Raw genomic sequence first — 12,721 nt, forward strand, 5'->3', positions numbered from 1 at the left:
CTATGTAGATATGTGTAATTTGGCATATATATATGGCTTGGCTAGGGGGGTTAATAACATTATCCACAAGGTCAGGGCACTAAAATCATAACTTAAAAAATCCAAACACCTGGCATCTGGACACTTTCAAGGTAACATTAGGAGATTAAAGTCAGCAGGGACTACATTCATATGCTAGAGGGCTGGCTATACACCTTTAAATTATTTTTTAGCACATTTAAAGTGCCACCTATAAATCCCAAGTTAATAAAATAACCTATTTGTTTAGTATGAATGTTCCTTGTAGTCAAAACCTGTCCCATTTCTGTATTAGAGTGTCTGCTTTTTCTATAAACCAAGATGAGTCATGATTTCTACATGTGCATTAACACCTTTATCTAAACTACTAAACACCTATGTGCCAGGCACACAAACCACCTCCTCCTCAGCACAGAGAACTAGGTGTGTGACCGTCGTCTCACAGGTCCAGAGGGCCTGTGGCATACAGCTCTGTCTCTTGGCCTTAAGCTTTTAGGACCTAACTTACAGTAATCAAGAGGAATCACCTCATTTGTACTTTATACACATCAACTTTACTTGTCTCCCTCAGGGTTTTCTAGTACTAAACCTTTTTTTAGGGTATCTACTTTGTACCTTTCTAGTTTTTGTTTTTTTGTGTGTTTTGTTTTTTTTCAGAGACGACTGCCTTCTGTGATCACTCTCCACTTGAACCGTATGCAGCTTGCCCTCTCCATCCCTATCACTGACAACCATCCAGGGAGTCAATGACCACACACACACAGACAGCATCTTTCATAAAACCGCTTAGAAAGTGATTGTGTACTCTTTACAGGAAGGGGTACAAGATCATTCTCTTCTAAATTAATCACTGTCAATCTTAGCCTTTAAAGGCCTCACAATACAAATTCCAACTGCACGGTTCCTTATTTATTTAACAGTTACTATTTTTAGAGCAAGATGTCTTTAGCAAAATCCTGGTAACTTTATTTAATACTTTTTTCTTTGAGAGGAGGTCAGATAAGAAATAAACTATGGCCCTAACTGGTTTGGCTCAGTGAATAGAGCGTCAGCCTGCGGACTGAAAGGTCCCAGGTTCGATTCCGGCCAAGGGCATGTACCTTGGTTGCGGGTACATCCCCAGTAGGGGGTGTGCAGAAGGCAGCTGATCCATGTTTCTCTCTTATCGATGTTTCTAACTCTCTATCACTCTCTCTTCCTCTCTGTAAAAAATCAATAAAATATACTTTAAAAAAAAAATAAACTATGACTTAAAAAATACAGAAATTTCCCCCTTTTACTGTTTCCCTATTCAACAAAAATAGGCACTGTCACTCTCTCTAGGAGCCCCAGGCAAAAAGCACAAACCAGTTTATGTTCTTTAGAATCAGGCCAAATGACAACCTTATATTGAAAGGTTATTAGATAATATCCTCCAATTTTGTTGGAATTAGCTGGAAATGTTACTGAATTGGGAGAGAGGCCCCTTGAGGGACAATCCCATTTCCCCATTCAAAAGGGAGGAAAAGGAACTCCCTCTCGGCGCAGCAGCACCCAGTGAACAACACTGAAGAAGGGATCAGCGCAGCTACCACTCGGGCGATGCAGACAGCAAGGTAAGGGTGTCCATGTGCAAACGGTCACGTGGAATTTAATGTCATCGTTATGAAGTATTCTGACACCAAGACGAAAAAGCATGCACCAGGCCCATTCAACAGAAGACTTTTACAATGGTTTACATTTCCTTTTTATTAATTCCTTGAAACTGCCCATATTGCAGGTTTCTCATGGATGAAATATGGAACTGAGCAGATTCTTTTTTCTACAAAATTATGGTATAAACTTGCTCAATTTTCTATCTTATTGCTAACAAACCTTACAGGCGCACAGTTTGTAAAATAAACCCCTTAAGGACTGAATGTGTAGAGCATGCTGCAAGGTACAAGAAATAAGCTAAAAATGAGCATATAAACCTACATTTGGACCAACACAGTACTGAATGCTGGCAAACATTTATCACAACACAGGGAAAATTAATAAAAGGGGACACAGTTCAGTCCTGAAAGGGTTAAATAGAAACCCTAATATATTATTGTTTCTAACCATCCAACCCACATTACAGTGCTTGAAACAAAGTCAAAGTCTGGCACAGAAAATTACACACATTTGTTCAGTATTCATCAGAAACAGCTGCTTTCGAAATCAAAAGTAAGTAACTTGGTTAATAATTGAATAGCATTTTGTTTCAAAAAAGGAACCCCCCCTCCCCCCCATGGATTATCTGGTTAAACATGACTAGTTAGTTTTCAAAACCTGCATGGGGAATATTCTGTGAGGGCACAGACGGTACCAGTTTCATTAGAAAAATAAACAAAAACTAACCAGTTATGATCACAAATAAGTCTGTGCAGCAAGAGTGACAAACAGGTCACTAATATATATATATATATATATATATATATATATATATATGAAGATGCCTTCAGTTGCCACAGTTTAAGAAAAGTCAGCAGCAGGTTAAATATTACTCTAGTGTTCAACTCTGAAGTCATTCAAAATACGAAGGGCATTCTACTTTTAAAGCCTTTCGCTTGCCTTCCCAATCTGTGTGATCCATTCAATGGAACTAATAAAAACATATTGGATCACAGACTCGGCTTCTATGCACATTTTTTAGAAACTGCATAGAATCATGAGAGCAAAAGATACACTTCTAAAGCAGAATTTAAAAAAACTCAAATGTACTGTCCTTTCACCGAAGCAGTTACCATTCTAAGAGGGTCTTCATGACAGAAAATGACCGGCATCTCTAATAATGCCACCAATGGGGGGAGGGGGGGTACCTTTTACTATAGAGAGGACAAGGCTCCTATAAATTATACACTCAAATGATTTACAAATCCACAAAACAGATTTTTTTTAAGCAGCTGACAAAAGAACTCCTCTAACAGTAACTACAACAGACAAACCATTTCACTCTTCAGTTTGTGGTTCACAGAATGACCAGAAAACAGCAGGGGAAATGCCTATATAATAACATTCTTGGACTTATCAAAAAAACAAAACAGGAAAAGAGTTTACAGCCTAATGTTTCAATGGTCTTATTAAAAGAAACAAAGAGCCAAAATAAGATATAGTTAAATAATCGACAAGCAAAAGTTCACTTTTAATAAAGTCATGAACTTGAAGGATTATTTTTGAGCTGCAAAGCTGGGTAAGGACACTTCAAAAGTGTCTCATCTGTTATCCATTAATTTAATGTAATTTTACAACTAAACACCACACCTGGGAAGTGGAGAAAACGTGTGAGCCATTAATAATAAAGCAGAACTGAAAACATTTGCACTCTGAACAAAAGCACTGTGCAAAGGCTGCTGGCATGACAACAGAGAGAAGAATAAATACTACTCGGAAAAAGGCGAGAAAAGGCCAGTAAACAGTCAACACAAAGGGAGATAAGGCCACACTGAATTCTGCCCTTCATCGCTGACAGATTTAAGGAATGAGGCAGGATCGGCTCACAGAGAGAAGCTAGTGACCGGAGCAGTTTGGAGAGAAGGCTACATGTAGTCTAATGGGTACTTAATTGCAAAGGCTTGTAGAAAGAGAAAATCAGTAACTCTGATTTTACCACTAATGTGTTTTACAAATAAATGACTTCTCCCTTGAAACTGAGGAAAAAGTGATTTAAAGATGTTAGGAATCCTATTTACAATGACACAATCTGAGCAAAATGAGTGAAAATAGCAAAGTTGAAAACGAAAAATGCTACTAACAATGATGTCGAAAAGAGCCCAGGACACCAGAAAGACTATGTTCTGTGTGGAAATAACGAATGTACAGTTTTCGTTCACAAGGTGCGTTGGCTCCTGTTTTATGGGACAGTAAAAAGCTTACCACAATCTAGAGGTAGTTCTTACTCTAACAAGGGTGATTGTATTACTAGACTGTGTCCTAGGGCATTACACACGTGGTTCCTGTACTAAACGCAGCCCAACGAGTCTGCTGCTATTTCTAAGGACCGAACAAAGGCACAACCAAAGTGCAGAAACAGAAGCAGTGTAAAGGAACGGGGGAACTTGGCATGTAAGGCCAACATCACCGTGGACGCACTCAAATCTTAACTGAAGGGCAAAGAAATGTTTTCTGAGTAGGAGACATCTGTGGAGATGCTCAGTACTGGGAAAGAAAATATTTTTAAAAAAGCAGAGAGAGAATTGGAAAGATAAGTTACATTTGCATTTTTATAATCTCACAACTATCTGTTTCTAAAGTACTTGTCTTCCAGCTACTTTAGTTCACCATCTAATAAGAGCATCTTGTTTTAAGGTTACAATGACATCTTGGACTAGGCTACCAAAAAAATAAAAGGTCAATAAAAACATGCTTCTGCTGAGATTTTTCTCATTATGCAATAAGGGCACCATCTACCACCTGGTAGCAAATATTTCTATGATTTTTTGTTGTTGTCATATGTCAAAAAGGCAGAAAACACCTTACTGAATGAAATCACTGGGAACATTACAAGTTCAAAATAAAATGTTTAACTTACACATAATACAAGTTATGTACAAGATCAGGTGGGGGAAACCTGAACAAATCCTGAAACATGGAGACACATGTTTGCATGGGGGAAGGGGAGAGAACACTTCAAACACCAACATGTCCTGTGCCATTAACTCATTCATGACTAAATGGCCACACTTAATCCCATGTAAATGTTAGAACCACTTGGATCACCACTATAAATACATTTTTTTAAAAAGAAAACATGGAAATAATTGTCAAATGTCTGAGAATAGAGACTAGTTCATGTACGTTGCATGTATTGCAGGCAAGGCAGAGGCATTTCTTAAAGCTTTTGCACAGACTTCATATAATCTTTTAAAAAAAATGCAGGCCTTTACAAGATTTGACTTGCTGAAATCCAAACCATTTCAACTCATAAAAAGTCATAAGACTTCAGCTTTAAAAAAACAAAGAAAGAACAGTTCCAGCCGTAGACCAAAAAAACCTGGGAGTATGACAGTGAGACTCGGCAAGCGTGGTCAGGCTTGGAACCTGAGCGTACGGACGGGCAGAAGCTCCGAGGGGCAGGGAGAACACCTGCTGGGATAGGTGTGCTCTATGCGGTGCTATAAAAGGTATGGTGAACATGTACCTTTACTAAAGCTTATACAAGGTCCTTGGTCCACAAAACTATGTTAGATTTGTGTCTTCTAGTTTCATTTTTATTCCAGCCACATCTCTATTTCTTGCCCATTTAAACAAAACCAACCAAAAACCAACCAAAAAGAACAGCTGAAAAAAACCGGAGTTCCCAATAGTTTTTACATGTCGATGATGCTTTTTTGTTTTACTGTGGCTTCTGCACTTCCAATCAGCACTTGCGGGTCATGGGGTTTTTGAACAGTATCACCTGGTATGAAAAGTTTTCCCAAGAAACCACAAAAGACTGTTCACTTTTTTCTCTCTCTCTCTCAACATTTTGCCGCACTGGAGTCAGTTTAAGTCCTAGCAACAAGACGGTAGTTAGGACACCACTGTTGCTGTAGATGATGTGACGTTGGTTGAATTTGTGCTGACGTTTGTGTAACTGCCCTCGCTGTTTGTGTTTGATTCACTAGGGGGCACTTGGCTTGAATTGGCTCGAAGGATTGCTCCCGCTGCACTGCAGTGTGGCCGAGGCCCTGGTTCTGGTGTGTAGGTAAAGGTAAGGCTGGTGGAATAAATGATTCCATCATTTCGGACCAAAGTTACTGGAACCTGGACTGGCTGCCGGACCCATCTCCAACCTTCTCGGAATGCAGAAATGTCTGGGACAACACAGAGCATACTCTCTCCACACCTGAGGAGGAAACAAACGCAAGGCAAGTTTTAGAACTGAAGCTTAAAATTGGGTTGCTTAATACATAACAATCAGTATCAGGAAAGAGTCTCAGATACCCACCCCCTCCAACTCTGGATGATGTAAAAAGTTTTACCAAGTACCTGTACATCGTTTCTGCTTCTACATCCCCAAACCACACTCGTAAATTTGGAGTGAAATTCTGTCCTGTGAGTTCAAGCATTGCGACGTCCCCGCCACCATTCAGCTGCAATTCACAGAAAATCAGAACAGCATTGAGAACACTTTTCACTCTTCATTAAAGTGCACAGATTAGTTTTTCATTCAATTATCATTTGCGAAAAATGGGTGATTAAAGTGCTTCTTTTAAATCACATGCTTATAAAGACAAAGTAAGCTTAAAAATCAAGGTAACATCCAAGTTGGTTTTAAATTTTTTTTGCATAAAATTAGGCTTTAATTTTTGTTTTTCTATTACCAATAACATATAACAAAATACCCAAATCACAATATTTGGAGAAAACTCAAAATTATTGTGAAATAAAATTATGCTAAGTCATAGCTGAGAGAGGTTACAAGGAGGGAAAAGTCAACCTGTGAGGAGGCAGTCTCACCTGAAGACTCTCTACGACAGGCACGGGTGTGACAGGGGCGAGGACAGGGCCCATTCCCTCGTAAAAGGTATACTCTGCCTTATCCGTACTAATGATTGTCCAGGAAGCTCCATCATTTATCATCTCTTTATTTGGTTCTTTTGGGCATGGAGTGGCCTTATGAAGAAAGTATAAATATTTTTATATGCATTGCAGCATAAGACAACTTTAATAAGTAACATTTTTCGACTAGAGTTAGCATGGAAAGAATTTAGTAAAAATTTATAAACTTCACAAGCATGGTGCTTTGCCAAACCCTAAATAAACACAAACAGAATCCTATATAATAAAAGACTAATATGCAAATCGACCGAACATTGGACTGACTGGTTGCTATGATATGCACTGACCACCAGGGGGCAGACGCTCAACGCAGGAGCTGCCACCTGGTGGTCAGTGCAATCCCACAGAGGGAGCGCCGCTCAGCAAGAAGCCCTGAGCTGGGCTCATAGCTGACGAGCGCAGCGGCAGTGGTGGGAGCCTCTCCTGCTTCTGTGGCAGCACTAAGGATGTCCAACTGACAGCTTAGGCCCAGGACCGGGCCTATGCCATTAGTCGGACATCCCCAAGGGCTCCTGGACTGCAAGAGGGTGCAGGCCAGGCTGAGGGACCTCCCCCCACCCCCGAGTGCATTGGGTCTCTAGTATTAACATAAAAACCTGACACATAGTTTTTATTATAATACTAGAGGCCCGGTGCACAAAAATTTGTGCACTCGGGGGGCGGGGGGGTCCCTCAGCCCGGCCTGTGCCCTCTCGCAGTCTAGGACCCCTTGGGAGATAACGACCTGCTGGCTTAGCCTGTTCCCGGGTGACAAAGGGCAGGCCCAATCCCCTAGGTGCAGCCCCTGGTCGGCCTCAGAGCAGGGCTGATTGGGGAGTTGGGGCGCCGCCCTGTTATGCACAGAGCAGGGCGGATCGGGAGGTTGTGATGCCACCTTCAGTCACGCTCAGGGTAGGGCTGATTGGGGGGTTGGGGTACCACCCTGTCACACTCAAGGCAGGGTCGATGGGGAGGTTGGGGCACTGCCCCCTGTCATGCAAAGAGCAGGGCCAATCAGGGGGTTGGGGCGCTGCCCCCTGTCAGGCACAGAGCAGGGCCCATCAGGGGGGTTGGGGCTCCGTACCCTGTCACACACACAGCAGGGTCAATCAGGGGGTTGGGGAGCTCCCCCCTGTCACTCACAGAGTAGGGCCAATAGGGGAGTTGGGGCACCGCCCCCTGTCACAGAACAGGGCGGATCAGGGGGTTAGGGCACCGCACCCTGTCACACTCAGGGCAGGGCCAATCAGGGGGTTGGGGCGCTGCACCCTGTCACACACAGAGCCGCAGGGCGATCGGGGGGTTGAGGAGGTCCCCTCTATCAGGCACAGAGCAGGGCTGATCAGGGGGTTGGGGCGCCTTCCCGTCATGAACAGAGCAGGGCGGATAGGGAGGTTGTGGCCCTGCCCCCTGTCACACACAGAGCCTCAGGGCGATCAGGGGCTTTGGGCGCTGCCCCCTGCACGCTGATCCCGGTGCCGGGAGGCCTCTCAGCTCCGCTGATCCCAGTGCTGGGAGGCATATTACCCTTTTACTATATAGGATAGAGGCCTGGTGCACGGGTCGGGGCTGGTTGGTTTGCCCTGAAGGGTGTCCTGGATCAGGGTGGGGGTCCAGCTTGGGTGCCTGACAAGCCTGGATGAGGGGATGATGGCTGTTTGCAGCTGGTCACACACCCTTCAGGGTGGGGGTCCCCACTGGGGTGCCTGGCCAGTCTGGGTGAGGGGCTGAGGGCTGTTTTCAGGCTGGTGGGTGACTGAAGCTCCCAAGTGCTTTTTTTCTTTTTTTATTTTTTTATTCTGGGCCAGCTTTAGCTCTGAGGCTTGGCTCCAGCTCTAAAGCCTCCGCTGCTGAAAGTAGGTATCTGGTTTGTTTGGGTTCTATAATCGAAACACTGTTTCAACTCCAGCTCTGAGATCCTGGCTGGCTGAAAGCAGGTTTCTGGAGTTTGTTTAGATTCTATTTTTGTAACAATGTTTCAAACTGCAAGCTCAGAGGCCGGCAGCGGCAGGCGGGGAACGTTGGAGTCCTCCATCACTGAAGCAAGCAAGCCTCATGTTTGCTTCAAGCTGCCTGGCTGCCGGCCGCCATCTTGGGTGGCAGTTAATTTGCATATCACCCTGATTAGCCAATGGGAAGAGTAGCGGATGTACGGCTAATTACTATGTTTTTCTTTTATTAGATAGGATGAAATATTTCAGTGACATATTAAATAACTGGTAATACCCTTCAGAATAAGCATTTCTGAGTATACCAGTACCTGTATAATTTTTTAAATAAAAGGTCAGTATCTATGATGCAAATAGCTGTTTAAAACTCTTTAGGTATCCTGACTTGGTTGGCTGGCTCAGTTGGTTGGAGTGCCATCCCATTCACCAAAAGGGTGTGGGTTCAATCTCTATTGGGGGCGAGAACGGGAGGCAACCAATCAATGTTCTCTTTCTCTCCGTACCTCTCTCTCTGGAAATCAATGAAAATATACCCCCCAGGTGAGGATTAAAAAAAACAAAACAAAAAAACCTCTTTAGGGATTCCTAAGAAAGAGAGATTAGAATACTCTCCTGCTTAGAAAACAGCTAGAAACCCATGTACTTTCTTAAGAAGCAACCAAGATGTGAATCAATAACCCCCACCCCTACCTTAAAACACCTGGACCAGTCCATCAGTGCTGGGCTGAGGAAACGGCTGTGTGTGGCCATACCTCTGGAACAGGTCTCCAGATGTTTACAAACTAGTTTCCCATGAAAGCATAACTCTCCTATTAAGTAAGATGCCCATGTCATGAATGTCCTCAGGAAAGCCTTCTGAATAAATGTAGTTAAAATTAGCTTTTGAAACATGTCATCATTACTATCTTGGAAGACCCCAAAATAAATCTGATGAGAAACGATGAACCCTCCCCCTCCATATACAATGTGTGCACACAACTTCAGGGTATTCACTGGACACCTGAAATCTACTTTTGGGTTATCCAAGAGGCCTTCTGTCCCCCAGAGCTAGATGTTAACTGTTTCTCGGAGAACATGTTCATGAGTTTTGAGTTCTTCCCTGAGGCAGGGTGACCACCATGTCAGAAGACTGTGGGTTGAGAACCCTTGGACTTGAGAAAACATCTGAACACAGCTTCATGTATTTGGATACAATGAACATTAAGCAAGAGCTTCCTGTTTCTGTATGCTATTGACCTAACACACATTTTAGGTTTCACCAGTAATTTAGAAACCTACCTGAAACTGGATTATTCTTTCTTGAGAAAGGCACAAGTACATTCTTTCTGTATCCTTAAGGTAAAATGCACATTTGTGGAGCTGTGACACAGGGTCATCTGCGTCCAGTAATGCAGTCTGCTTGTCAACTTTTCTGATTATCTGTGTGTCAACAATTGAATAAGAAAAGGCTGTCACACATGGAGAGTTTTCAGTAGGTATACTTTCGATACCTATAGAAATAAGCTATATAATAATACATCCCTTACTTGTCATGCACAAACATTTATAAACAACAGACCAGGTATAGAAAATGCCTTTAGATCGCAAGCATGTTAGAAGGTGTGACCTGTCACCTCTTCCAGAAGCACATAAAGCCAGGGCAGGCGCCTTGCTTTCTAGATCAGGGCTTTTACACTTCAATGTGCACACAAGTCACCGAGGGTCCTTGTTCTGAGCCCATAAATCTTGTGTGGGGGCCACAGATTCTGCATTTTTAACAAACTCCCAGCTGATGCTAAACCTGTCGGTCTATATCAATGGTTCTCAAGATTGGCTGCACATTAGAATCACCTGGGAATCTTTTTAAAATCCTGATTTCTGGGCCTCATCCTCCGGAAATTCTGTTTCTTTGTTATGGGGTGGGGCCACAACATTAGTAACAAAGAAACAGAATTTCCGGAGGATGAGGACCAGAAATCAGGATTTTAAAAAGATTCCCAGGTGATTCTAATGTGCAGCCAAGGTTGAGAACCACTGGTCTATATTTTGAGTAGCAAGTTCAGATGACCTTTCCAATAAAATACAGTGACAAATTTTTAAAAAGTAAAAATAAATGACATAATCCAACATGAAAGGAAAAAACTATCTTTAAAGGCTACATTGGTGTAGTAGTCAGCGTAGTCCATTATCCAATATATATATAAATGATACCTATTTTAAGTGTGCATACACACACACACACACACACTTAAATACTTGTAATAGGTATCATTTTGCAGATTAGAAATGGACTCAGGTGGTCAGGTAAGTTCCTCAAAATCACCTGCATAGTAGCTGAAGGACCAGAATATGATTCTAGGGCTGGCTGCTTGCCCAGTCTGAACTCTTTCCATTACGTGCCAAGAGATTATAATAAATATTCCACAAAACACATATGGATAGCTGAAAAATAATCCTATCAACCCTTAGAGCCACTGGTCACAGGGAAGGCAATCACTAAGTGTTTGATGATTATGAAAGTCACTCCCAATAGTAGTATACAAACACTTAGAACTATTTCCATGTGAAATCAAACGAAAACTTCCTTGACTACATGTCCTCGTTCCTCCCCTCTCACCATCCCATTTCACTTCTCTTTACAGAAAAGAAAACTCTTCTTCCTCACCATGCAGCCTCATGAAATCTTTCCAGCCTATTGTCTCCAAGTCTCCACTACAACTGCTCTTATTGAGGCCACCAAGGACTTCCAGGTGAATCAGTCCTGTGCGCAGCCTCTCTCCTCATCTGATCAGCTTTCTCGGAAGCGTCTGACAGACATTCTCCTTGCAGAGATGCTGCTCTAATTGGCCTCACAGTGCCCCAGTGCAGAGTCCTCAGACCTCTTCCCTCCCCTCGCCATACCTATACTTCCTGGACTACTTAGAGCAGTGGTTCCCAAACTTATTTGGCCTACCGCCCCCTTTCCAGAAAAAATATTACTCAGCGCCCCCTGGAAATTAATTTTTTTAAAATTTTAATAGCAATTAAACAGAAAGATATATGTATTAATGTTTCTACCTTTTTCATAAAATATAGTAAAGAAAGGTGTAAATTAGAAACATTGAAGTTTGAAATTATGAAACTATTTATTGAACTCAGAATAGAAAGATAATACAAAAATGTTAAAACAAATGCACCTGTGGCCATCACCGCCCCCCTGGATCGCTGCAGCGCCCACCAGGGGGCGGTAGCGCCCACTTTGGGAATCACTGACTTAGAGGCTGGCAACTCCTGGGTTTACATCTCCAGCCCTACCCTCGCTCCAGCACTCATCTTGTATATTTAATAACTACTCAACAGTTTCACTTAAGATGTCTAATAGGCTATCTCAATCTTAATCAAAAACAGAATTTTTGATTTTCTCCGAAATCTCCCCCAACCCCAGCTCAATAAATGGCAGCACCGTTTACTCAATGCAAAATCTTGAAGTCACCCTTGACCCCTTGTTTTCTCACACCCAATCATCCAATCTGTTAACAAATCCTGTTTGGTGTACTTTCAAATAAATCAGTCAGCACTCATCATCTTGCACTAGCATTACAATCCTAGTGCAAGATACCACCGTCCACTCTTGTCTGAATTATGACAAAGGCCCAACCACCGGCATCTCTGCTTCCACAGTTACCCCCTATGTTCTCCCCTCCAGCATCATCCGCCTGCGCATAGATCAGCCGCCATTCCCTGTTTAAAACCCTCCAGTGGCCTGTTATCATACATGGAGAATACAAAGCCCTGAGGCTAGATAGAGAGGAACTTTACAAGATGTTGCCCGTGGCCAAGCTCAGAGCCTCCTTTCTTGTCAAGTGCCCCTCCATCCCTCCTCCAGCTCTAGCTGCAGTGGCTTCCTTGCTGGTCCCCACACATTCCCGCCTTAAGTTCTTTTTTGAAATGCTCCTTACTTGTTTGTGTTCCCCCAACTTCATTCTGGTCTCTATTCAAATATCCCCACTTCAAAATAACTTTTTTGATTACTCTAAAACACTTTCCCAATTCCTATCCCTTTATCCTTTTAAAATCTGCCTTTATAACATTTATATTAACCTTTTAACTCATCATACCACTTATATTAACCTTTTAAGTATCTCTTTAGCTGATTTTCTTCTATCTCCAAATTAAAACGTAAGCTCCATGAGGACAGAAGTCTGTCTTGTTCACCTGGCACATGAAGTTTCAGGACTATTTGTATAATCCATGTCTGCATGTAGGACTGTAAT

The 12,721-nt window shown here is 42.5% G+C and overlaps 1 protein-coding gene across 7 annotated transcripts in view; it reads right to left on the reverse strand.

The window, feature by feature from the left end:
• Positions 1 to 5,477: 5,477 nt before the first annotated feature.
• RBPJ (recombination signal binding protein for immunoglobulin kappa J region) overlaps positions 5,478 to 12,721 on the reverse strand; it is a 100,889-nt gene continuing 93,645 nt past the window's right edge. For all 7 annotated transcript variants that reach the window (XM_059673940.1, XM_059673912.1, XM_059673930.1 and 4 more), the window contains 4 exons: positions 9,768 to 9,908; positions 6,460 to 6,615; positions 5,989 to 6,092; positions 5,478 to 5,845 (listed from right to left, as the gene is read on the reverse strand). In XM_059673940.1, the coding sequence (XP_059529923.1) occupies positions 5,530 to 5,845; positions 5,989 to 6,092; positions 6,460 to 6,615; positions 9,768 to 9,908 (717 nt within the window). In that variant the 3' untranslated portion in view covers positions 5,478 to 5,529. The remainder of the gene's footprint in view (positions 5,846 to 5,988; positions 6,093 to 6,459; positions 6,616 to 9,767; positions 9,909 to 12,721) is intronic.

The sequence above is a fragment of the Myotis daubentonii genome, chromosome 1 (genome assembly GCF_963259705.1).
Source record: "Myotis daubentonii chromosome 1, mMyoDau2.1, whole genome shotgun sequence".
NCBI classification, from domain to species: Eukaryota; Metazoa; Chordata; class Mammalia; order Chiroptera; family Vespertilionidae; genus Myotis; species Myotis daubentonii.